The sequence below is a fragment of the Dermochelys coriacea genome, chromosome 2 (assembly GCF_009764565.3).
Source record: "Dermochelys coriacea isolate rDerCor1 chromosome 2, rDerCor1.pri.v4, whole genome shotgun sequence".
NCBI classification, from domain to species: Eukaryota; Metazoa; Chordata; order Testudines; family Dermochelyidae; genus Dermochelys; species Dermochelys coriacea.
In genome coordinates this window covers 124,395,430-124,420,767 of record NC_050069.1, presented here as the reverse complement: position 1 = coordinate 124,420,767, position 25,338 = coordinate 124,395,430, and the positions used below count along the sequence as shown (strand labels likewise).

Below are 25,338 nucleotides of genomic sequence, written 5' to 3'. Positions count from 1 at the left end.
CAGCAAATTCACTTGTTAGGCACTGGTCAGGTCCCAAGGGTGCCAGACTAGAGAGGTTCAGCCTATGTAGTAATTTATCACGTGCATTTATCAATCATGATTGACTTAAATATAGATAGATAAGGAATCTTATTTAAATTAGGGATGTAAATTACATTTTAAAAAAGTAACCATTTAAATTATTACAATTGTATCAGTTAAATGTTTAACAGTTGACGAGTTCACAACATAAGCACGGGAACTAGGAGTGCAGGGGGTGCTGCAGCATTTTACACGTTTTACATGGGGTACCGGCTGCCGGCCCCATACATTAGACATTTAAACATTAACTGAATACATTACCAGTAATACTGATGCTTATCGGTTAATATTTTACATCCTTAATTTAAATATGTTTAAACGGTAAAGCTAAAATGAACTTAAATACTTTTTGTTCTTCACTGTTGAACTGTTTGTGTTTGCATTTCTCTCTGCATGGAAAATGAAAAGCTGTAGAAATCTGTTTCACTTCTGTCATCAATTTCTCTTGGTTCTCAAGTGCTGCAATATAAGTATTGTGAACACTGCTGAGGGGATGTTCATTTTAACAACTTTCTCCTTTTGAAATAAATAAAACCAAAGTATTAGTCTTGCACCAGCTTTTAAGTATCCCTTAAGTTACACAATAAGATTTCTTCAGAGTATGTATCTATATATACAAAAAGTGATAACCTCTCAGGCATTTTGTCAAAGTGTATAGTTACCATTTCAGGGCAGGTGAAAGTATATTAAATATTGAGCTCTGAAAATTAATTTGGAGGCAAAACATCTTAAATATTAACTCCATACAGACTTTTGCTTCTTGACACTTTGTGTTTGTTGAATTCTTTGGGTTCAGCCCAAAACATAGAAAGCTGAATCTTTCTACCCTTTCATCTTTAAGATCTTTCTGGCAACACCTCTTCATTTTTCTTTACCAAAAAAGGGTACACGTACACTGCAAAAAAGCCCACCACCACTGTGGCAGTGAGTCTCAGAGGCCACGTCAGCTGACTCAGGCTTGTGACTAAAAATAGCAGTGTAGACATTCTCACTCAGGCTGGACCCCGACTCTGAGACACATTCCCCTCACCAGGGGGACGCATTTCCCTAGCCCAAGCGGGAACATCTGCACTGGTATTTGGGCCCTGTAGCACAAGCCTGAGTCAGTTGGTCTAGGCTCTGAAACTTGGGTGGTGGTGTCTGTTTTTCTCTGCAGTAGATGTACCCTGTGAAAGGAGCAGAGCTTACTATGTCAGAGTGTTCACCGACACATCTCGTACGATACAAGATGAGACATTATTGAAGTTGTAAAAAAGAATTGACGTAGCATGTTCATTTACACCACAATATTTTCATATTTCAGTTGCCTGATTCAGATCTTCTTTTGAAAAGCTGCAAACAATGTAACTTTTGTTTTTCTTTTTTTAGTGAAATAGACTTTCTCAAGAATGAAAACTTTGCTGTTCCAGTGGTTTGTGACTTAGTCCACTCCTCTTTAGACCAAGTGCCTCTCTCAGTTCCAGAGGATAATGGACGTTACTTAGATATCAAGAGTTCAGACAATGGCAGTAAACATGGAAAAACTGAGGAAATAAGCCTTTTCATATCAGCCGAAGCAGATTCAAAGACACCTAAAGATGATACACTAAATTCTCTCCCTAGCAAAGAGAGAGAGAAATTGCCCTCTTGTGCTCTATCAAATAAAGCTGCAATACACTTTGATAAACCTAATAGGTTAGTGATAAAAGTTTTAAATTGAAATGCTTTTTTTTCACAGTAGGAAGATTTTTTTTTCTAAAAGCACAGTGCTACAGAGTTCTTAGTTCTTTTTTACCACTTGCTTCCTAATTTCCAATCTTTATTCCCTTCATTTAAGTATAATAGATGGCTTTTACAAATTTCTCTAAATTTTTTTGTATTTTGGGAAGGGTGTGAGTTCATTGAGTACATTTGTTAAAGATGTTAAATTACACATTTTCAATTTTAAAACTAAATATTAAGAATATATTTTCTTTACTTCTGTCCACTCCTAAGTTCAGAATTGTAGGGAGAAAACACTGATATCAAAACAATGAATGAGGGGAAGGGGATGTTACTATTTTTTCCCTATGTTCCATCTCTTTATAAAAACTATTCTGTTCTTCCTCCAGGGAGATGGAGGAGTTTGGTATTTAGGCATTGTTTAGAAAAATGCGTACTAATATAACTAAAGATGTTAACTATATAATTACAATTTAAATGTCAGAAATATATGCATTTTACTGTCTTATCCTTTTAGGAAGGATGTCCCTAAAAGTCCGGTGACATTCAGCTGTTGGAGATTTGAGGCTTGGGTCTTATCACTAGAAACGTAGTATTAAAATGCAACCTTAAAGCACTATTCACTTATGTGAGATTAAATAAGACTTTACAGTCAGCATATACACAGACACATTGTGTCAGCTGGTAATGGATAAAACCTGGTTCCAGTCTGGCTTATTCATGACCATCTGATATCAAATTAGGCTATTGATATAATATGCATCACAAAAACTTGGTGGAACAATGATAACCAATAAGACACTGTAATAGCCGGGTACAAAATATATACGAATGACAGAGTAGATCATGCTGGTCGGAGACGGCACTATATGTGAAAGAAAGCATAGAGTCAAGTACTGTAAAAATCTTAAATTAGTCAAATTGTATCATAGAATCTCCATGGATAGAAATTCCGTGTTTGAATAAGAGCATAGCAGTAGGAATATACTACTGACCACTTGACCAGAGTGGGGATGGTGATTATGAAATGCTCAGGGACATTAGAGCAGCTACAAAAACAGAAAAATCAGTAGTAACGGGGGGATTTCAACTATCCCTATATTGACTGGGTACATTACTTCAGGAGTGAGATGCAGAGATAAATTTCTAGCCACTAGATAAAATTTCTAATGATTGCTTATTGGAACAGCTAGTCCTGGAACTCAGAAGGAGAGAGGAAATTCTTGATTTTAATCCTAAATGGAGCATAGGATCTGGTCCAAGAAGTGAAAATATTTGAACTGCTCAGTAATAGTGAACATAATGTGATTAAATTTAACTTTTTTGTAGGGAATGAAATGTCAAAGAAATCCACCATAGTAGTATTTAATTTCCAAAGGGGAAACTACACAAAAATGAGGAGGCTAGTTAAATGGAAATTTAAAAGGGAACAATCAAGAGTGAAATGCCTGCAAGCTGCATGGAAACTTTTAAAAGAGGCTCAAGCTGTATGCATACCCAAAACCAAACCAAAAAAAAAAAATAGAGAACCAGGAAAATACCCCAGTGGGTAAACAGAGTAAAAGAAGCTGTTTGAGGCTTTAAAAATTGAAAGTCAGATCTTAGTGAGGAAAATTGAAAGGAGCATAAATTTTGGCAAGTAGAGTATAAAAGTATACTTAGGCAGGCCAAAAAGAATTAGAAGAGCAACTAGTAAAAGACACACAAACTAACAACAACAAAAATTGTAAGAACATCAGAAGCAGGAAGTCTGCCATATAGTCAGGTTGGCAAGGCAAGGTCATTGTAGAAAAGCTAAATTAATTCTTTGCATCGGTCTTCACTGCAGAGGATGTAGGGGAAATTGCTACACCTGAGTCATTCTTTTTAGCTGACATCTAAGGAACTGTGCCAGATTGAGGTGTTGTAAAGGAGGTTTTGGAACAGATTGATAAATTTAAATAGTAGTAAACCACCAGGACTAGATGGTATTCATCCAAGAGTCCTGAAGGAACTGAGATAAAAAATTACAGAACTATTAACTGTGATATGTAACCTGTCTTTTAAATGCCTCTCTGCCAGATGACTGGAAGACAGCTAGTGGAAAGCTAACTTTTAAAGTTTCCTGAGGCAACTTTTCTGAGCTATAGTCCTAGTTTCTTTGACCAAGATCTTCAATCTCATAGTCATCTCAGAAAAAGTATCCTTATCACACTGATATTTTTGAGCATTGTAGTGGTTGGGAGAAAGAAAGAAAGAAACATGCATACGACCAATAAGAATATTGTAGTCCAAAAATGCTTAGTAAAGGAGTTTGTACAACTTCTAAAGTTATTGTTTTCATACAGAAACAGCTCTGAGTAAGATTGCCTTATGAGTTATTTCAGCTCAAAATTTTCCAACCAAAGCATTTTCATACTGAAAAATGCTGAAAGCCAATTTTTTTCAGGGGAAACTGTTTTCAGTTGTTTCTGTCTATTTAATGGAAAATTTCAAAACTGATGTTTTCGTTTGAAAAAGAACACTTTTGGAATTCTGTTTTTGTTCTCTACTTTTTTTCCTCTTGCCACAGAATGCAGTAGAAATTTTCTAGGTGTTTTTTTCCCTTTTTTTCTGAGAGTGAATATGGCTGGGAAGTTTTTTCCGCAAAAACTTCCTCAGCTGTTGAGAAGTTACTAGCTGCTGGGGAAATTAATCTGTAGTTTTCCCACTCTAACTTCTCAAACGTTGTCAACATTCTGAAAAGTTGGAGTGAAGAAAGAGAAATGAAAATGTAGGTGGGGATCTCTGGACATTGTCTTATTGCAGTTTACCAAAAATGAAAACAAAAAGGGGCAGAACTCACTTTTTTTAAACACTTCACATTTTCTTGCAAAAAACAAATTCATTGTGAATCCTGTAAAATGGAAATAACTTCTATTTTTTGAAAAATTGCTGCTTCATATATTGACTAGCCTCTAGTATTTTTCTTGAATATCCAATCTATTGGAATTGTAATTCTTCAAAATGTAAGACTAATAAATTACTATAAAGTTCTAGTAAGAATAATCTTAACTTGCAGAAATTAAAATGCCTTTTAATGCTAGATTTTTAGATACAAACATGCATTATTTTAAATAAAGTTTTGAATGTGGAGTTCAATTCGGAATACACTTATGTGCATCCAATGGAAAACTTAAACCTGAAGGCATATTTTCCTTTCTAAGGAACAAAAGTAAATCACTAGCAATGGTAAGGGTAACAAATTAACTTTAAAGCTAGAAACTAGAATACCTGCTCCAGCTTTAGAAGAACATTAGCTTCCTTAGTCTGTCATCTTTCAATCTGAATAAATACAGATGGATAGAGATGGTCTGTAGTCCTAATTTAGGCCGTGGTTCTAAAGAACTTTAGTCAGGCAGAGCCCTGAATCCACATAGAGTCCTACTGACTTCAGTGGTCTTCCTGAGCAGAGCCTATTGCAGGAATAGGCCCAAAAATCAAACTTGATTTTGCACTCAACAGAATAATTTATACTTAAAGATAATATTTAATCCTCTCTTGGCAAAAGCAGAATGGACAGTTTTTAAAATAAAGTTGGCTGGCAATTTCAGCTGAACATCAGTCAGTCTTTTAAAGGTGTTAAAAATATCTTATGGAATTAGATTTAAATGAGCAGTTTTATAAATGTTGAGTTTAAACAGTAATTATCCAGAGTATTAACCCTAAAGGTTAAATATAGGTTTGCCAAAAGCTAGGATACGTTGAAAACATGCTAGCTTCAAATCCTGTTATTTAGTAATTTATCTTTACGTAGATGAAGTTAAAGGAATAGTCATTGCCTACTGTTAAAGGAATAGTTTTATTGTTTACAATAGATTGCTATTCAGTGTTCTGAGAATTCCGTCATACAGTGGTGGCTGGATCTGTTCTAACAATTAGTCTAAATTAGTTTGAAATCTACTTCTCCTAACTAAGCAATTGTCAGATCAGAAGAATTAGATATTATTCTCCTGATCCCGTCTTTCACTGATAGTGTGTGGAAATTGCTAACTGTATTGATTTTGGAAGGAATTTCAGTTGCTAATTAAAAAAAATCCTTAAGTTCTTGAAGTCCACTACCCCTTTTTTTAAATGTAATTGACAATGTGTTATGGTTATCTAAATATCTTATATACTCTGTGGTGCTGTAAACCAAGGATGATTGTCAATCCTTACATTCTGTCAGGTATTCTGATGGACTGTATAATTAAACAATCTGTGAAATACTTAACAGGTTTTTTAAAATGATGCAAGCAATACAAGGACACTTCCAGTGTCCCTAGACTTCAGGAAAGTAAATACTCACATTCCAGATCAGGAAATATCAAAGAAGATAAATCAATGGGAATACTTTATAATTACAAAGCTCTACTTTTTGGGTTCATGGTTTCTCAAAAGGTGTTCATATGTCGTCTTAATTCTCATGGCAGTCCTAATGGATGGTGGTAGCTATTTGACATTTTCTTAATCATTCTCCGATCAGAGAAAGTTCAGAAGAGCAAGTCAAGTCTAAGAAGTCCCCTTATTATTTTTTAGTTTCATAGATTCATAATTCCAAACAATGCTAAAAAAAGGTCAGTGATACGGCGTCAGTTTTATTCCCTCATTGGCCAAGAAGGCTATAGCTCCTAGACCTAGATCTTTTATCAAAACCTCATTCTCCCACTTATCTAATGAGAAATTTCCTGACCAAAAGCTTAAGCCTGCATCCTGTTCCCATAGGATGTCCCCTATGACTGACTAAAACTAATAAATTATTGGAAAAAAAGACTGAAAGCTCTTCTAGTATCAAGGAAAATTGTAGTAAAGTCACGTATGCCACAGTATGTATTATATTAAAATGTCTGTGCAAGATAAAGCTCATTCTAAGATTTTACAGATCCTGGTGTTTCTTCAGGATAGTCTCACTTAAGCAAACTCAAAGTACAAGCTTCAGCTTGATCAAGAGTGATGGGAGCAAGTGGGGCAGGTTTTCTTTTCTCAGCCCTATAGCATAAAACCTTGTAAAGCAGTTTCTCTAAACCCACATCTAGTCCCTATGCCCATGCTAAATCCTAAACTGTGTACAGCAAACCAAATATGCATGGTCGTTCTCAGTGCTTCTTGTCTTTTGAAGATGCCTACCAAATTGCAATCATTTTAATTACAGAAGAATTTCTAAATTTGGTGAAGGAGTACTTGTGGCACCTTAGAGACTAACAAATTTATTAGAGCATAAGCTTTCGTGAGCTACAGCTCACTTCATCGGATGCATTTGGTGGAAAAAACAGAGGGGAGATTGATATACACGCACAGAGAACATGAAACAATGGGTTTATCATACACACTGTAAGGAGAGTGATCACTTAAGATAAGCCATCACCAGCAGCGGGGGGGGGGGGGAGGAAAACCTTTCATGGTGACAAGCAAGGTAACCAACCCACCTGCTGAAGTGAAGAAACAGATTGACAGAGCCAGAATACCCTGCTTGTCACCGTGAAAGGTTTTCCTCCTTCCCCCCGCGGCTGCTGGTGATGGCTTACCTTAAGTGATCACTCTCCTTACAGTGTGTATGATAAACCCATTGTTTCATGTTCTCTGTGTGTGTATATCAGTCTCCCCTCTGTTTTTTCCACCAAATGCATCCGATGAAGTGAGCTGTAGCTCACGAAAGCTTATGCTCTAATAAATTTGTTAGTCTCTAAGGTGCCACAAGTACTCCTTTTCTTTTTGCGAATACAGACTAACACGGCTGCTACTCTGAAACCTAAATTTGGTGAGTTATCCACCAAACAGTTATAGTTTTCATAAGAAAAAGCAATCTGCTGAACCAATAAATTGTTAATACAAAAAAACATGGGGTGGAAGATGTATAATTTGAGACATAGCTCAAACTGAATGTAGGGGTGAGCATTTAGAGTAGATTAGCAAATATAAGATCTTATTTCTCTTTATATTCTATTCAGGTGAAAAGTGCTTAGGTAGACATAAACTAGTTTGCCAAAATGCTAAATCTCAGGATAATTCAAAGCAAGATGAAGTTCAGCTGTAAGGCCCGAGTACTCTCTGCCAGATAACCACTAGACCCAAGAAAATATAGGCTTCTTACAAAGAAACCTTGATGGCAACAACTTAATCCTGTGTTCATGCTTCTCTGATGTACAAGTTACACTTGCAGTGCATTTGGCTGAAAACAGGAGCACTCTTTAGTGCCCCGCTTATCCTCGGCCTTATAGTACAGAAATGTGTCTTTTCCTTCCAGTATAATCACATATTGTTGACTTCAGGATTATTGGACAAATATATGCTTAAATAAATGTATGTTTATCAGATTTCTGTTCTCTAAAATTGATTAATATCCATCAATTTTAAGTTTTTATACAGGATGGGATATTTCTTTTGTTGACAATTTGTGGCATATCTTATCTTCATGATCTAGGGGAAAATATTGTTCATTTTAAATTCTTCCCTTTAAAAGTTGCTTTTAGCACAGGATTCGTAGGAAATTTACTGGCTGGCTTGGAAATTCTGGCTGGCTTTTCCAGATTACTTGAGTTTAGTGCCAAGGGTTGCAATTGAGTTCTCTGGTGTTCGCATTATTTGTACAATAAGATGGAAAATATCTCTGAGACTTATTGGATAGGAATATGCACAAGAAAATTAACTGAGGCAGAAATAGTATTTTTCCCTTGCCATTTGGCAGTTTGCAAAGATTGTATTTTTTTCTAGCGCTGCTGGAGTTAACATAACTTCATTTTCTTCACTCTTTGAATCATATTTTTGTCTGTACAACATCATCATTTTCGATCTTCAAGATTGTGAGCCCTGTGGGAATAACTTGTGAATCAGAAAAATTGCATTTTTAATCCAATCCAAAATGGCACTTAGTTTAAACAAAAAAACAAAAACTAGGGGTTTGCTGATGTTAAAATCTAGCTCAAATATGACTTCAAACAAGTTGAAGTTGCCCATATGCAACACAGAAAACATGCTTTTCAGATGTCACTATATATATAGTGACAACTAAAACTGAATGAATAACTAGGATTCCATCAATGTCAACTCTGATCTTTTCTTTTCTTTTCTCCTAACAAAATTATTTCAGGAAGTTGTCACCAGCTTTCCATCAAGCACTTTTATCTTTCTGTCGGATGTCAGCAGAGAGTCGTTTGGGATCAGAGGTATATTTCCCTTATCGTAAAAAGAATACCCTTTTTTAATCTTCACTGACTGACTATCATTAACCAACCAATACCTCTAGCTTTTCACAAGACTTCATATACATATAAATTTCACAATAATCCTCTGCTCAAGATAAGAAACAAGGCTTATGATTTGGTGAGATTTAAATAGATTCTAATTTTGAAGTGTATTTATGTTCAATTACTAGTGATTATTTTTTATCGTTCTTGGAAAGTTTAGTCTCTGCTGAAAAATGTTTTAATAAATGAAAAAGGTTGCATTTCAGTCGCTGCGTCTCATAAAAATAATTGGATTTTAGGTGTCTCGGATTGCAGATAGTGAAAAAAGTGTGATGTTAATGCTGGGACGTTGCCTGCCACACATTGTTCCTAATGTGCTGCTTGCAAAACGAGAGGTGAGAATCCAAAAATGTATTCTATTTATTATTTTCACCCTGTTGCCATTTTGTTCATTTTGAAGTTGTAGTGTTTTTATTTTTTTAAAGTCTGTTACTTGCAATCATATTCTTACTTTTGTGCATCCATCTCTGCTCCTAGAGAATGGTTTCACATCTCTGTCAGGTGAGTTCAGTAAAACTGCATGGTGTTTCATAATATTTCCTTTTATGCTTAAGACACCCATGAGCATTCTGCAAGACTTAACTGTTACTGTAGGTCCATCTGTTTGTCACTAACTTTGATGTTTTATATTAGATAGGCCTATTATTAATGAGTATTCTTTTTGAAGCAGTTGCGATTCAAGTCTACTGATATTACAGTATGGGATTACTTTGTCTATCAAAAGATAGCAAGGATTAACTCAAGTTCATTTGGAACATTAAATATTTTAATAGAATAAACATTTCAATTTATTATTCAACAATTTAACTTCATGTGGAAGAAATTACTGTTCAATCTTTTTCAAGATTAAACTAATCTTCCATACACTGTGTTTGTTTAAATTTGTAATAATAATTTAAAATTAAATGAAGATGTCTTATTAATCTTGACTATAAATAGACTTGAGGTTCTACATATTCATGGATACTGTGGCAAACTCAAATAGAGTAAAGGAGGATATATAACCCTGATGTGGATGTTTGCATTATGACTTCATTGTAAATGTTACACATAATCATAACTACAAAAAAGTCAAGCAATAGACGGTCAGTTTAATTTTTTAATACTTGGAGGTAAGGTTTGGTCTCTTTTAAAATATGAGGGAGAATGTTCACTATTCCAATAATGACATTCAGTTTTAGTCCTTATCTATGGGACCTACAGTATGGTAGGTTTATAGCAATGCATTTGGCTTAAACCCATATAAAGCTTTATCGAAAAATCCTTAAATCAAGAAATTTGTACTGATCCTTGAACGACATACATTTCTGTAAATTGAGTAGTTTTCTGTGATTGATACAGTGCAATACCAAGATGCATGGCATCTGAAAGTTTCAGAAAAATTATGCCAGGAAAGTCTTTTTATTGAATATTATGTATAATGATGCTTCTGTTAAAATAGCATTGCAAAATCAGTCTTTGGAATGTGCCAGGATCAGTGCTTAATTTCTGATATTTGCAGTTCTGCTTGGCAGGTACTCCAGCTTCTTTTCACAGCTTGTAGCATAAGCGGTGTAATGCGTTAATATTTTTCTGACCTGTTTAGCCTATTTCCTACCTACTTTATTCTTGCAAAATCTAAAGGAATAAATCATTAAATGTATTCTTGCATTAAGAAAAATCACTTCAGAGTGCTTCTGTTTCAATATGGTAGAAAACTGTAACTATATTGCATGGAGAGTTTATGCTGTATATTTCATTAAAAGTTTTGCTGTAATAGGTATTAAGACAATAGTTTCTTCAGTGCAGCATTCTCTGAGCTAGGATTGGAATCTAGAGGAAAGATTAATATAGATTAACATCAATTGTTTTATGAATATTAATATTATAGTCGTGGCCAGAGGCCCTAAGTGGAATCAGGGTCCTGTTGTACTACACACTTTGCAAGCAAAGATGGATATTGTCCCTGTCCAAAAAAAAAAATTGACCATTTAAAAAGATTTACGAATAAAATTTATGAATGTTTGACAATGAGTTTGTTATAACCAAAACCATGTTTAAAGTATACAGTAATATTAATTTTGGCATTTTTAGTGTCTTATGCTTCCTGGTATCTACTGAAGGCCCAAAATATCAAATTGAAAATTAGTACTTTATTCTGTTTTGCAAAAATTGAGTTCTTGTTGGCTAATTTGGCAATGTTTAGGTACGCATTCAAGTTTAGCAAAACTTTAGAAGTCATTTCAAGGCATACCTTTAAGCAGCCCACTTAATCTTTGTAGTAAAATGAGGTCTTGATTTTATTCCATCAGCTTGGGTTAGAAATGCCTAAGAGTAGCAACAGTTGCTTGCTGGGCAATCACTTAGCAGTTACCTAATGATTTAAGATATGAAGTAATATTGATAGTTTCAGAAAATTATCTGTGCTGCTTTGGTAGCTCTGATTTAGGCTCTTGTGGCAAGGAAGATAAAGAGGAAGGGGAAAATTAAGGGAGTCTTGAGCATTCTGGGTTGGTAGCTGACATCAAAATTTATGTTTTAAATCGTTTTTTAAAAGATGAGCTCAACTAGATAATAAAAACAGAAGTTTAAAAACTGATAAAATACTTGAAAATCATTCAAATGAATAGGTTTCAGACTAGCAGCCGTGTTAGTCTGTATTCGCAAAAAGAAAAGGAGTACTTGTGACACCTTAGAGACTAACAAATTTATTAGAGCATAAGCTTTCGTGAGCTACATCCGATGAAGTGAGCTGTAGCTCACGAAATCTTATGCTCTAATAAATTTGTTAGTCTCTAAGGTGCCACAAGTACTCCTTTTCTTTATTCAAATGAATGAAACTTTCCATTTTGATAGTTTGCAAATTGCTATTCATATTTTTTTCAATTGCGGATTTCCAGATAAATTTCAAATACAGGTAATTGCTTGAAAATACACTAGTCTTGCATTGCACTCAGACACAAAGTATTGTTAGCCAGATGCTGATTAGGCTGAGATGTAATGTTTAGGATGTCAAGATTTCATTCTGCAAGGACCTCTGAGCAGGCATAGGGCAGGAACTGGGCCTGAAATAATCTGTGCTTGGAGATATTTCTTGGATTGGCTTTATTAATTTTAATGAAATATTTAAGATGGTTAGCAGCTGTTCAACTGCATTGATATTTGGCTAGCAGTAATACCACAAAATGAGATTTCTTTGACTAAATCATAACTAGGGAACAGCGATATCTCTTTAAACTCTTGAGTAAGAAAGTACTTAATGCAGATGTAGTCAAAACTCAAAATTTTTCTCACCCTTTACAAGACATAAATATAAATAGTTCCCTGTGTTGAACTGTGGCACTGATCATGACATTGCTGTGTGTATGCTCTCCCATTGACTGCAGTGGGAGTTCTCTGAGCAGAGTGCAGACAGGAGAAAGCCCTCTGGCTGTAACATCAGGATCTTACTGCTCTTCTTTTTAATTAAAAATGAATAAGCTGTACTTGAACCTTCATACCTTTAAATTAGCAGATTGCATTGTTTTATTAACTGTAGGTTAACTTCAAAGATTTTGGTGGTCTGTAAGTCTGTGTACATAAAATTTGTACAGAATTGAGGGAGAAGGATACAGCTCATTACCTTTCAAAGAAAACAGAAGACTCATCACTGACTTTTTTACCCTTATCTCTTAAAAACAAACATTTTTAATTCAAATTACCAAACCTCTGTGCCCAACTTTTTTAAATCATTCTCTTCAAACAAGGTTCCATTTTACCTACAGAGGGCAGCAAAAACAGCTATACAGACAGTGCAGTCGATGATTTATTGAATCTTCTCACATTTTCTTACAGCATGTTGCTGTCTTGTGTGAAGATGATTTCTGAAGAATACAACTCTGGTGTTGCTAATTATTTTTTCTTTATGAAAATGGGGAAGAAATGCAATGCTAAGATCTTACACAACAATCAATGTAGAAGGGGTGCCAGTCTTGACAATCTGGGAAAATAACATAAAATATACTGTATATTTTAAAAAGATTTGCATGAAGATGTAGAAACTGCGATTTACAGATGTGTTGAGACACTTTTTCATTCTCAGCCTTTTTCAGGCACGTAATTCCAAAAACAAAACTCATATGGGCTGAGATCTTGTTGATATCTTTTTCAGGATAATCTCTGTGTTTTGGAAGTCTGATTAAAATATTGGCATTGCTTTAAAACTTTCAAAATGTAGTATAAAAATCTAAGCATCTAAATAAGTGGCTAGATTTTCAGATACAATACACTAACCTGACAATCTGGCTACTTATTTTGATTCATAAATATAGCTGTGGGTGCCTAACTTTGGGTTCCCAAATCCTGAAATTAAAATTTTGGAGTAGTTTAAATAACAGAAAATAGTCAAATGTGTCCAGATGCTGACTTAATTATATGTATCTGGAAATACATGTATTGATATTTATGTAACGTATTTGAGTTTGTTTCAGTATAGTACCAGGTTGTCAAACTCCCAGCCTGTAGACTGGTTCTTCTCTGCTTAATGTACTTGCCTCCCTCATTCCCTAATATCACCCTGTAAATATGACCAAATATAACTGTCTTAGACCGAAATAGCTTTGAGAGGTATGAAGCATCTCAGTTCATTTCAATGTCATGTTAGCTCTGAAACTTGTTCCTTTAATGGCGTTATCTTTTCTTTTTGAAATGTATATATTCATAAATAAATCTGAGCAAAGTTGAATTTTGTTCGCTTAGTTACCACAGCTGTATGCATAAATGACACATAAAGGATGTAAATAAGTGGTCATAAGTATCCTATATCAGTTTTTCCCCCCACTCACTCTTTAACTTATGCAAACCTCCTAGTGGCATCCCTGACAGATTTCATGTGGATTAGTGGATCGTGTTACCAGCCCACGAGCCATAATTAGGAATGTAATATTTTAACATATCTCCCCCCATGTTGAATGCGTGATTAAATTGTGGCATTAATCAAAAAACTACTACAAAAGTGTAGAGATAGAAATATATGTGAAACACTAGCATGAGGATAGCAGTAGTGTCGCATATACTGCAATTATTGGTTATTACAATCAAGCACGTTTTATTTCCTCTACCCCCTTTTTGGAGGAGTTTCAGCAAAAAAGTTGCATACAACATCATTTGAGAATATAAACATATATGAGTAGAGAAATCTAAAAAATATGGTTCCCATCCTATCCTGAGGTAAAAACACTGAAGACAAAGCACGTTAGTTTTACCATGAGGTAAACTAGGCAAGGTCAATCACTGGTGGGACTATCGCATTGACCTCACAGTTTACTTTGTGATAAAACTAATGACTTCACTGTGTTTTTTACTTTGGAATAGCTCATACGCATAAGTTATCCTCTGGTAAAAACACACCTTTTCTTAGCATTGAAGACCAGGCCTCTGACATGTGATTTTACATTTCCAGTCGCATTCATCATGTCACCTGTGTGGGGAATTGGGCAGTGACAGTGTGCTCAGCAATCTAAAGGGAGAAGTGTCTCACTTCTGAAAACCACCTCTTCTGGTAGTGTTGACTGTCATCAATAAAAGTTTAATCCAGTCCTCTTTAGCCAGAGATAAGTCCCTCCTTTCTGCACTATCAGGGCTGAACAGGGGCATTGAGGACCCCAAGTATAAAGCAGATGAAGAAATAAGAAAAATCTTTGAAAATCACTATCTTCTTGCATTTTATCTTTTCAACACAAGTGGTATTTCTTCCTGAGGAAGACAAAAGATTATTTTTAATAACACTGGAAGTCCCTCTCCTTGACTGCTAGGCACTATATATAGTCTCCATAGTGCTAAACAACTTTCTCTAACATTTTTTGTTGAAATTAGTAGCCTGGGAACTTGGCTTTGTGTGTTTCCTGCTTGGAAAACATAACATTTTCTAAAACATTTACTGTGCCATTGTTGCAAATCAAAAATCTTAGATGTTTATGGTCTTTACTGAATAAATATCCATCCAAAACGTAAGAGCTAGTAATAGAAAGAAATTTCTGCCTATAGGATAACCACTCCTGTACAACTGTTTTCTCCCTTCTCTTTTCTGATTGACTGAAGAAGGATCAGCTATTTTTCAAGATTTTGAGAGACTTCACTTGTCCTGTGCTATCCACATGCAGCAACTATTTAACTCCTCACGTCGGCCACAAGAAATCACCTCTTAGCTCCACTTGTACCCTTCCACTCGTCTCCCTTCATTAATTATACGGGAAAACACGATAGGACACCACTACTCAAGAAGATTTCTCACTGTTTCTCCACTCCCCTTAATAGAAGGAAGTATAGAAGCACTGATGCAACGATGCAGACAACGCTCGATTCTCCCATAGTATGCACGAAAGAATGTGACCAATGGACAAGGAAACACAACTAATTCCATCTGCTATAATAACCAGCTTTCTGCAAGGTAAAGCATTAGCCTTGTATCTGCCCCATGTCAATGGTTTTAGGTTCCTCATTAGTCTTCCATACAAAATAAAGTTAATATCTAGGTGTATATTAATGGTTTTATCCTGTGATACCCATTGAGTTTATAAATTATCATTTTTATCAAATTTTTCAGTTAATTGAAAAAAAAAATTTTTTTTAAAGGACACTTTAGACAGAGATTTTTCTCCAGATTTTTTTCCTCCAAAAATCAAACTGCAACTTTAGATCAGCCAGAAGAGTGGAAACTCCACAGATCTTCATCTATCCAAAAGACCATCATAACAGTAAAAGATCCAGCATGCTAAAAACCCTATTCCTTCTTTCTCAATAGTTTTTAAATAAAACTAAATATTCTTCTACACAGATGAAGGAAAGCTGAAGAATTAATGGGCAGAAAATCAAGATAACATTGGCATATGGCAGACTGCAGGAAAATGAGACCAGGATATTTTTTTTTAATATATAAAGGTCTTTCCAATACACAGTACTCATTGTAGGGAAATTGTATCCTACATACTACAAAATCTGATCAAATTTTATTGTCTTGAAGAGCTCTCAAATTTCTGGATAGTGGTAGATTTGCTGGAGAGTAGGCATAGGACAGAGAGGGACCTAGACAAATTAGAGGATTGGGCCAAAAGAAATCTGATTAGGTTCAACAAGGACAAGTGCAGAGTCCTGCACTTAGGACAGAAGAATCCCATGCACTGCTACAGACTAGGGACCGAGTAGCTAGGCAGCAGTTCTGCAGAAAAGGACTTAGGGGTTACAGTGGACAAGAAGCTGGATATGAGTCAACAGTGTGCCCTTGTTGCCAAGAAGGCTAACAGCATTTTGGGCTGTATAAGTAGGAGCATTGCCAGTAGATTGAGGGATGTGATCATTCCCCTCTATTCAGCATTGGTGAGGCCTCATCTGGAGTACTGTGTCTAGTTTTGGGCCCCACACTCAAGAAGGATGTGGAAAAATTGGAAAGAATACAGTGGAGGGCAACAAAAATGATTAGGGGGCAGGAGCACATGACTTATGAGGAGAAGCTGAGGGGACTGGGATTATTTAGTCTGCAGAAGAGAAGAATGAGGGGGGATTTGATAGCTGTTTCCAACTATCTGAAAGGGGGTTCCAAAGAGGATGAATCTAGAGTGTTCTCAGTGGTAGCAGATGACAGAACAAGAGTAATGGTCTCAAGTTGCAGTGGGGGAGGTTTAGGTTGGATATTAGGAAAAACATTTTTCACTAGGAGGGTGGTAAAGCACTGGAATGGATTACTTAGGGAGGTGATGGAATCTCCTTCCTTAGAGGTTTTTAAGGTCAGGCTTGACAAAGCCCTGTCTCGGATGATTTAGTTGGGGATTGGTCCTGCTTTGAGCAGGGGGTTGGACTAGATGACATCCTGAGGTCCCTTCCAACCCTGATATTCTATGATTTTATTAATACAAGCTAACACTTTTTGAAGAAAGGGGAATATGACAGCCATCATGGTAAAATCTTTTTGTTTTTTGTAATACAATTTTAGAATCCACTGCATCAAGAAATCAGATGCTTATTTTTCCTTTGTGCAGTACAAAACAAATATATACAATGAACCCTTTAAAAAAAAAAAGACTATCAGATTTTTAAATGTGGCAAAATCCCAGAATCTTTCGTATATAAAATAAAATCTAGCATTCAGAGTTCTAGAAGGGAATGAATCTTTGAAGGAAGAAAGTTACGAAGGGTATAGCGCAATAGCTAATTAAATAAAAGGTAACTTTAACGAAGTGCACACATTACTGTCTTGGGCTATAAAAAGTACCTGGTCACGTCATTATCTGACATGTAGTAAAGGAAATAGCAAACTGGCCAAACCTGCTCATTATCTATCCCCACTCTCCTTTGGATTTTGCAAGAGTAGATGAGACACTCCCATGTCCCCTCCAGTCTGTAATGAATAAGAACCTGTTTTACTTATAGTTTCCCAAGCTGTAGCTCATTTGGGATAAATTTTACTTGTAGTTACCTCAGAGATGTGTATTTAATGTATATATGTGTCTCGTTGAAATCCTCAGGTGAAAAGCTGCATAAGTTTAAAACACTTTTATTAAATCTGCCTCAAAAATCAAACTGCAAAGATAGCTCTTCCATTGTCAGGAATTGGCCAATTTGTACAATACTCATAATTTTATAATAAAATCTACTATCAATAGAGAAATTGAAAAATCAAGAAAATTGAGCTTGTATCATTGCAATCCTATCCTTCCCATCATATTTCTAGTTCATCAGTATCATTTACTGAATTAGAAAAAGTTCCCATTCAAAAAGTCTGATTCAAGCAGAAACTCAAGTCTCCATGCAAAGTTACTAGAGCAGCAGTGTCTTCTAATTTCTGTTCTTTATTCTAGCTTGCTCTTCATTGCTTGTTAATCTAAAAACTGCTAAATGAGCACACCAAAGAGGGAAAATGAATTACTTGCATATTGCAAACCCTTTTCATTTTTAACGATATTATCTCAGCAGACCCTTCTTTCTCTGTCTACCCTACCATGAAGTTTCACTCCCTAACCTTCATTTTGAATTTGGTGGTAGTTGTGCTGTTATCAAGTGGGGGCCTAAGATGACCGAGGTCAAGGAAAGGGATTTCCAGTCCATATTTTTAAAAATTGTTTCCTCTGAGAATGAATATCATCAGATTTTGAGGAAAGGAAAGAGGTTCTTACTACTGTGAACAGCCTTATTTTTCCTTTTCATTTAATGTTTTTCACGATATGTTTTCAAACAGAAGTTTGTTTCTGTGGGAATTTTATTGCTCTGGGAAGAGAATTCAATTTCAAATTTTTCCTTTTTATTGAAAAATCCCCTTTTTAAAAGCATACCATACTTCATATAAATACCATAGGGGCCTGTTTGTGCAAATTCTTGCGCCATGTATTGCTTTGACACTTTGATTAAAATGTACAATCAAAATTGTGTGAGCGGCTAATGTGAACGTTAATGTGAAGCATCACTGTCCTAGAATTATTAATAGAGGTGAGCTGCAAATATTAATACTAATAATCTTGGTAGGGTTTTAAATTTTATGTGCTGAATTCTCGAAATCATGAAAAGGAGGCATTTAGCACATAATTTTCTTAGGTTTTTTAACATTTTCAGGTCACTTTATAAGAGAGAGATTTCAATTAAAATGTCTTCTGTTTTGCTATTGTGTGGCTAGATACATCATTTCACATTCTTCTGCCGTTAATGACTATTTGCCCAAAGCATTTTTACTTTGTTTGGTTTTTCCTCCACCCACAATTTTTTTTAGGAATTGATTCCACTCATACTGTGTACAGCCTGCCTCCATCCTGAACCCAAAGAGAGAGATCAGCTCTTACACATACTGTTCAATTTGATCAAACGACCAGATGATGAGCAAAGGTGTGTGTGCTGGGCCGGGGCGAGGGGTTCTTTTTTCTTCTGACAAAGAAGCAGGTTTAATGGAAATTGGATACTCTTACACGGCTATTGATTGATTTTCATTCAGTTCACACTGTATTAACAACTAATGTGGACTTTGGGACTTTCCATTTCTATGTTTTGCACTTCCATGTGTAATGTATAGTTACTGAAATGTAAGAATACACTCTGCAGACTTCAGTGTAATATTTCAGTTCCTTTAAGAAAAAGGTGAACTGAAATTTTTTTTAAATAAGCTTAAGATCATAAATCTAATACTTGTGTAGATGTATTGATATGCCAGTCTTTTAAAACTAGTTCCCTCATCACTTACCTGTCAAGACCCCTAGGTCCTTAGTTTCTCTCCATTTAATTACTTCACTGACACCTAAAGTAGTGTTAGGAAAGCAGTTCCTGCTCTTCAGGGATCAGTGATGTCAGCTGTTTCAAGAAAATTGCAGAAAACGTAGGGTCTAAAGTCTGGTTTTGGCAGGTAAGACTTTTTCACTTAATGTTAAAACTGTTTGTAGTTTTTAGCTTTACATATGTGTTGTGTTAATGATTTAGGATCTCATATAATGTAAGTTTAAAAAAAAAAAACTTTAGTTCTCTATTAAGCAGTTCTCAGGAAGTATTGCTTTGTGTTCCCTTTTACTCTCTCTTGTTAAGATTATCCTTAAGGTTGAAAGACAATACTCTAGCTGGTATGTTTCCTTCTTTAATAATGGAAAGATTTTTTCATAACCATTTGTCTGGAACATTTCTCTTCCTTTTTTTTTTTTTCATTAAGAAGACCTATTCTAAAGCATTTTGATCTGTCATTGCTTTGTGCTGTCTTCTCCTGAGTCAGGTATAAAGAATTTATTTTCTATGTGTTTACTTAAATATTTTCTCTGCCATCACAACATTCTCATGTAACAAAGGAGTTTTAGCTGTATAAGTTGTTCACATGATATATATTAGTGTCTACGAGCAGTTGATAGTGAGATGTTTCTCTCTCCACAAAACCTGGAAATTACTACCTATGTCAGGGTAGGGTCTCCGAAAGCCTTTATGTAAAGGGTGAGTCCTTGTTCCTTTTCAGAATCTTCAGGCTTGTGAATTTCACCTCCAAAATATACAGTGCTCTCAGCTAAAACGTTTTGGATGTCCCAATACAATTTGTGTTTCTAATATTATTCTGTACTTTTTTAATATATAGAACTGCACAATTTTGTTGTAAGATTTTAGTCATTTGTGATCCAAATATTGCAGTTTTATCAAGCTGAGTTTCTGGAAGCCTCTTTACAGCTGTAACTAGACATCTGATTTCCAGCTAATAAAAGTGAAGTGAACCAACAATATTTTGCTTAAGCTTTCACATTCAGCCCTTTACTATAAAATATGGGATGATATCTGAAAATTTCAGGTGTCAATTTTCCAGCAGAAAATATCAGAAAAAATATTTCCGCAATACCATCCAACAAAGTTCATATCTTAAAAGTAAAGTTAGTAAACATTCTAATACTCCTCTAAGAAAGCTTATGCTCAAATAAATTTGTTAGTCTCTAAGGTGCCACAAGTACTCCTTTTTCTTTTTGCTAATACTCCTCTGATTAGCTGATCTCTGTGTTCAAACTTCAGTTGTCTAATTAAATGCCAAATTTTACATCCCTAGAATCCTAACAAATGTATGAACCTAAATCAAAATAAGGTTCTGACTACAAGCAGGAAAGTGTTTCTTCTTCAACACTGACTGCACTGTCAACATTTTACCCAAATTTTATTTATATCATGTCTTAACGGTGTACAACCACTTGTCAGGAGGATCATGCAAGTGGAAATAGTCAAAACCATTCAGACATAATGATTTGAAATGGTGGCGTCAGTCTGCTCTAAAAGGTATAGTGTTCATATGCTACTCAGAATCAACCACTGTGTAGAGACCTACAGTATACAGTATCTCAGATGGGTAATGGATGGACTTTCATAAGTGCCTTGGGGGGTCGGGGGATTGGTGTATTAGTTCAGCAGGTTTAGTTCCATTTTTTTCTTTACATAAAAACATAAGGTGAAATGTGACGTTGACATGCTATAGCGTGATCCCATTTGTCATTGAACTATTAATAGCTAGTTGAACATTGGTGAATTATACTTATTACATACTAACTATATAGTGTAATTGACAGAGGATTTAATTACTTATGCTTGACTGTGTACACGCTATCCATGGATAATAAACACATTAGCCCATAAGCATGTTGCCACCACAGTGTATGTATTCATCATATGTACATACATGAAAGAGCTTGTTTTAGTTTATTATTAAGAGCAGTCAGGCTATATATACAAGAGTGTATATGTTTTACCAAATATTTAATAAATATCTGTATGGAAACTATTTCAGACTTCCATTTCTTGACAATTTTAAAGTTGTTTTTGGGTGCCTTTCATATTAACTTCAAAGACAGTTTCAGGAAACTGCTAAAAGTGTTCATATTTCTATGTTCCCTTTTGAAGTGTGCGTTAAAACTCCATTTTCAACTTCATAAGAGACTTTTGGATCCTGAGCTAACTTGGTTGCAAGGTTAGGAGGGCTCAGAATTGTTTTCAGGTGAACAGCTGAGTTAAAAACATCAAATAACCCTTCCTAGTATTGACACAACTCCAGCACAAAGTCCAGACATGCTGTATTCAAGTTCTATCACAACTGCATAATCTGATACTGCAGTGAAACTTTTCATCAGTATACTCTCTTTTTATATTGAGGGGCAGCTGTGCTGTCCAAGCTGAAGAAAGAACCAACTGCAGACACTTACAAGCTACCTTACTATTTTGTCATATCTCACAATTTTAAGATTCTTTGAGGAAGATCACTATTGCATCTCTCCTAGAGATGAGTTTTGACTAGCTTGATTCTTATTTAATAATTCCCTTTTATCCCCTTCCTTAACTTTGAAGGTCTGTTGTTTGTAGTAGAGACTAAAGAAGAAAACCAGTTCACTCTGACAGTAGGTTTTTCCCACCATTCCTTACATCTTCCTTAATACGTAACATTCCCTTTGTGAAATCATTCTGATGTGGGTGTATCCCTCCTTTTCGGAGGACTGGGTGATGGATTAGTATGTAAGTTAGAAATAACCAGCAGAAACCCTGCCTTTCAACCTTAAGGACATATTGTGAACTGCATTAAGAATGTGTAGGCATGACAATAATTAACATCATAAATTGATGTATTCTTGATTGTTTGAGTAAATGTGTAAATTCACAAGTAGAATGGTAAACTTACTGGAGGGATGGTATTATATTCATTCTATGCTAAGGTGTTAAAATGTACACATTTATTTTGACTGCTGACGTGGCTAGTAGAACGTAACATTCTATTAAGAGCAGCTATGAATGTAATCATTATGTTACTTGCAAAGTTGTTAAAACCCCAGTCTTATCAACTCATGCAAAAATAGTCAAAGTTGTAGCAAGATAGGTGTCTATTAAGTAGAAGTTGGAATGTCACAAATGCTAGCTAAGGAGAATCCATAGGTGCTTGTGACTTGAACCTCTTGTGTCTTCTGGATTCAGACCTCAAAAATACCTCCTTACAGATGTCTTACCATGGTTCTGTCTCTTGAGTCTCTGTCCACGCCTCCTCTTAAAGGGTAAGGAGGCACATATACACTCTGCATGGATTTTGGTTTCATATGTACATCTCTAGAAAAGGAGACAATGTTTTAAACCACAGTTAAACTTGAACTCAAACATTGGAAAACATTGCATTGAGGCTCTGGTATTCCCAAGTGGTTTTTGAAGAATTTTCCTATCCTCCTATTTTCATGGTGCCTCATGAGCTAGCTTTATATTTTAAAATTGATCTTTTTGGATGTAGGTGTAGCCATTCAACTGGTAATCAAGAGCCATGGGAAGGAGGTAAAACTTGATCAAACCTTTTGCAGTAAAAACTTGAAATATATAACATTTTTGCAGCTTGGGGAGGAATAGTTTTGCTTTCGTAAACTGGGTGTATGGATAGAATCCCTAAAGAAATTTAGATTTCTTTAAGTTTTTAAACTAAAGTGATTGTATAGTCTGATTAAGTTCTCTAACGGGTCGCAGTTTTGTCAGCCTTTTACAAACTTCAGTACGTCTGAAGATTTCAGATACCTTTCTGACTGAGTAATAGGATCGTTCTTTTAAAAGCCCATGTGACCAATTTTGTGTCAAAAGCAGTAGAATAAATAAAACCTTCCTAACTTTAGATTTACTTTATTTGAGCTGACCATTTTCAGAAAACACTAACAAATACTTCTGTTACAAACAGTTTTTCCATGTTTTCCTGAACAGCCTTAATCCATAGTCTGACATATTATACCATCACAACAGTAAAATATTAACATTCTCTACTTTCAAAATTAGACAAAACAATTACTTTGCAAATGTTTAAGTTCTTGAAACATAGAATTCCAGACTTCCAAGTTATAATAACTCTTACCAGCCTACTGACAAGAATTGAGTCCACATATTGTGAATGAGAATTTTATCCACCTAAAAAAAAGTGTTTGTGTATATGTATATATCATGAAACCACTTCTCAAGAAAATTCAATTACTGCTATTAACAAGGTTCGTCAAGCATTTAAGGCACAAAATGTTATGTAGTACTACATTTTTTTTTTTTTTTTTTTTACTAATGCACTGATATTCTAACAGTATTAGGAAACTAACACATAGTAAGGGGGCTTAATTATTGATGATGTATATCTGAGAATAGGAATCCTCTAAATCATAGGTTCTCAGCCTTTTCTTTCTGAGGCCCCTCTTAACATGCTATAAAAATTCCATGGCCCATGTGTGCCACAAGAACTGTTTTTTCTGCATATAAAAGGCAGGGCTGGCATTAGGGAATAGCAAACAGGGTAATTGCCTGGAGCCCACACCACAGGGAGTCCCTTCGAAGCTACATTACTCAGATTTTGACTTCAGTCCCGGATGACAGGACTCTGGGCCTCAGACCCATGCAGTGGGGCTTCAGCTTTCCGCTCTGGGTCCCAGCAAGTCTAAGGCTGGCCCTGCTTGGGGGACCCCCTGAAGCCTGCTCGCAGGCCCCCGGTCAGTGCCCAGATCCGTGGTTGAGAACCAGTGCTCTAAATAATCCTTTCAGCCTATTATATCTTCTTTTCCTAAAAAGCCGATATAAAATGGAAGCATAAAATATTTATTGTAGGAAAACATTTACAATGTAAACAAGTTAAAGATTTTGATATTTTTTAGACAGATGATATTGACTGGTTGTGTGGCATTTGCTCAACATGTTGGACCAACACGTGTAGAAGCTGAACTCTTACCACAGTGTTGGGAACAGGTAACTGAATATTTCATGCTTACATCAGTAGAATTTCTGCAGTTTACCAAGGATTTGTTTTAAACATGCTTATTATGCAGATTTAAAACACAAACAAGGAAGCATTTCTTCACACAATGCACAGTCATCCTGTGGAACTCATTGTCAGGGGACGTTGTGAAGGCCAGAAGTATAACAGGGTTAAAAAAGAATTAGATAAGTTCATGGAGGATAGGTCCATCAGTGACTGTTAGCCAAGATGGTCAGAGAAGCAGCCCCATTCTCTGGGTGTCCCAAAACCTCTGACTGCTATAAGTTGGAACTAGACAAGAGGGGATGGATCACTCAATAATTGCCCTGTTCTGTTCGTTCCCTCTGAAGCGTCTGGCACTGACCACTGTTAGAAAACAAGAAAAGAAAGAAAATAAACAAGAAAAATAAGCTGTAGCTCACGAAAGCTTATGCTCAAATAAATTTGTTAGTCTCTAAGGTGCCACAAGTACTCCTTTTCTTTTTTGTGAATCCAGACTAACATGGCTGCTGCTCTGAAACCTGTTGGAAAACAGAACACTAGGCTAAATGGACCATTGGACTCACCCAGTATGGCCCATTTTTATGTTCTGAAAATATTTTTGATGTATGGAGACACTTCCATCTTGTTTGATAACATATTTTTGTGCAGCATTGATAGTGCAAGAGCCAAGAAAAAGGAAGCTAGCCAAAGAGAGTTGGGGGATTCTAGTAATCTGTAATATACTACATAAAAAATCTTATTAAAATGCAAATTATTCTTTGTAGGACAGGCATTTCAGGGAATAGGAACTTGTATTTCAAGTATGTAAATGATCATTTCCAGTTTGAGTCTCTAAATTCCATATCTTAAATATTAGTTGGAAGAATATTTCGATCCATTTGGGTCAGTGATGTGTCATCTGATACTCCGAGAGTGTTCATTATAATTAAAAATCTCTAATATTTAAGAGTTTAGCAATCCTAGCTGAAGTGTAACAGAACAATTTTAGTATTAAAGTAGATATGAAGCTGGGAAAAAAAGCTTTTAAAGGGAATTAATGAGATATATTGTTCTTCAGTTAGATTGGTGTAGGTCCTACTGTAGGTGCAGATGTGCCTCATGAGCCCAAGCTCTGATTTTTTTTGA

General features: G+C 35.5%; 1 protein-coding gene across 9 annotated transcripts in view; it reads left to right on the top strand.

Annotated features, from left to right (window-relative positions):
* Positions 1-25,338, top strand: part of RELCH (RAB11 binding and LisH domain, coiled-coil and HEAT repeat containing) — a 130,796-nt gene that overhangs the window by 42,904 nt on the left and 62,554 nt on the right. For 5 of the 9 annotated variants that reach the window (XR_005290941.2, XM_043508421.1, XM_038388754.2 and 2 more), the window contains 6 exons: positions 1,450-1,755; positions 8,867-8,942; positions 9,263-9,358; positions 9,501-9,524; positions 18,736-18,848; positions 24,110-24,200. Coding sequence is in view for 8 of the 9 variants with exons in the window: in XM_043508421.1 (XP_043364356.1) it covers positions 1,450-1,755; positions 8,867-8,942; positions 9,263-9,358; positions 9,501-9,524; positions 18,736-18,848; positions 24,110-24,200 (706 nt within the window). In the remaining variant the exon portion in view is untranslated. Of the gene's footprint in view, positions 1-1,449; positions 1,756-8,866; positions 8,943-9,262; positions 9,359-9,500; positions 9,525-15,404; positions 15,430-18,735; positions 18,849-24,109; positions 24,201-25,338 lie in introns of those variants that run through there. The other 4 variants (XM_038388760.2, XM_038388756.2, XM_038388755.2 and 1 more) reach the window with 2 other exon arrangements.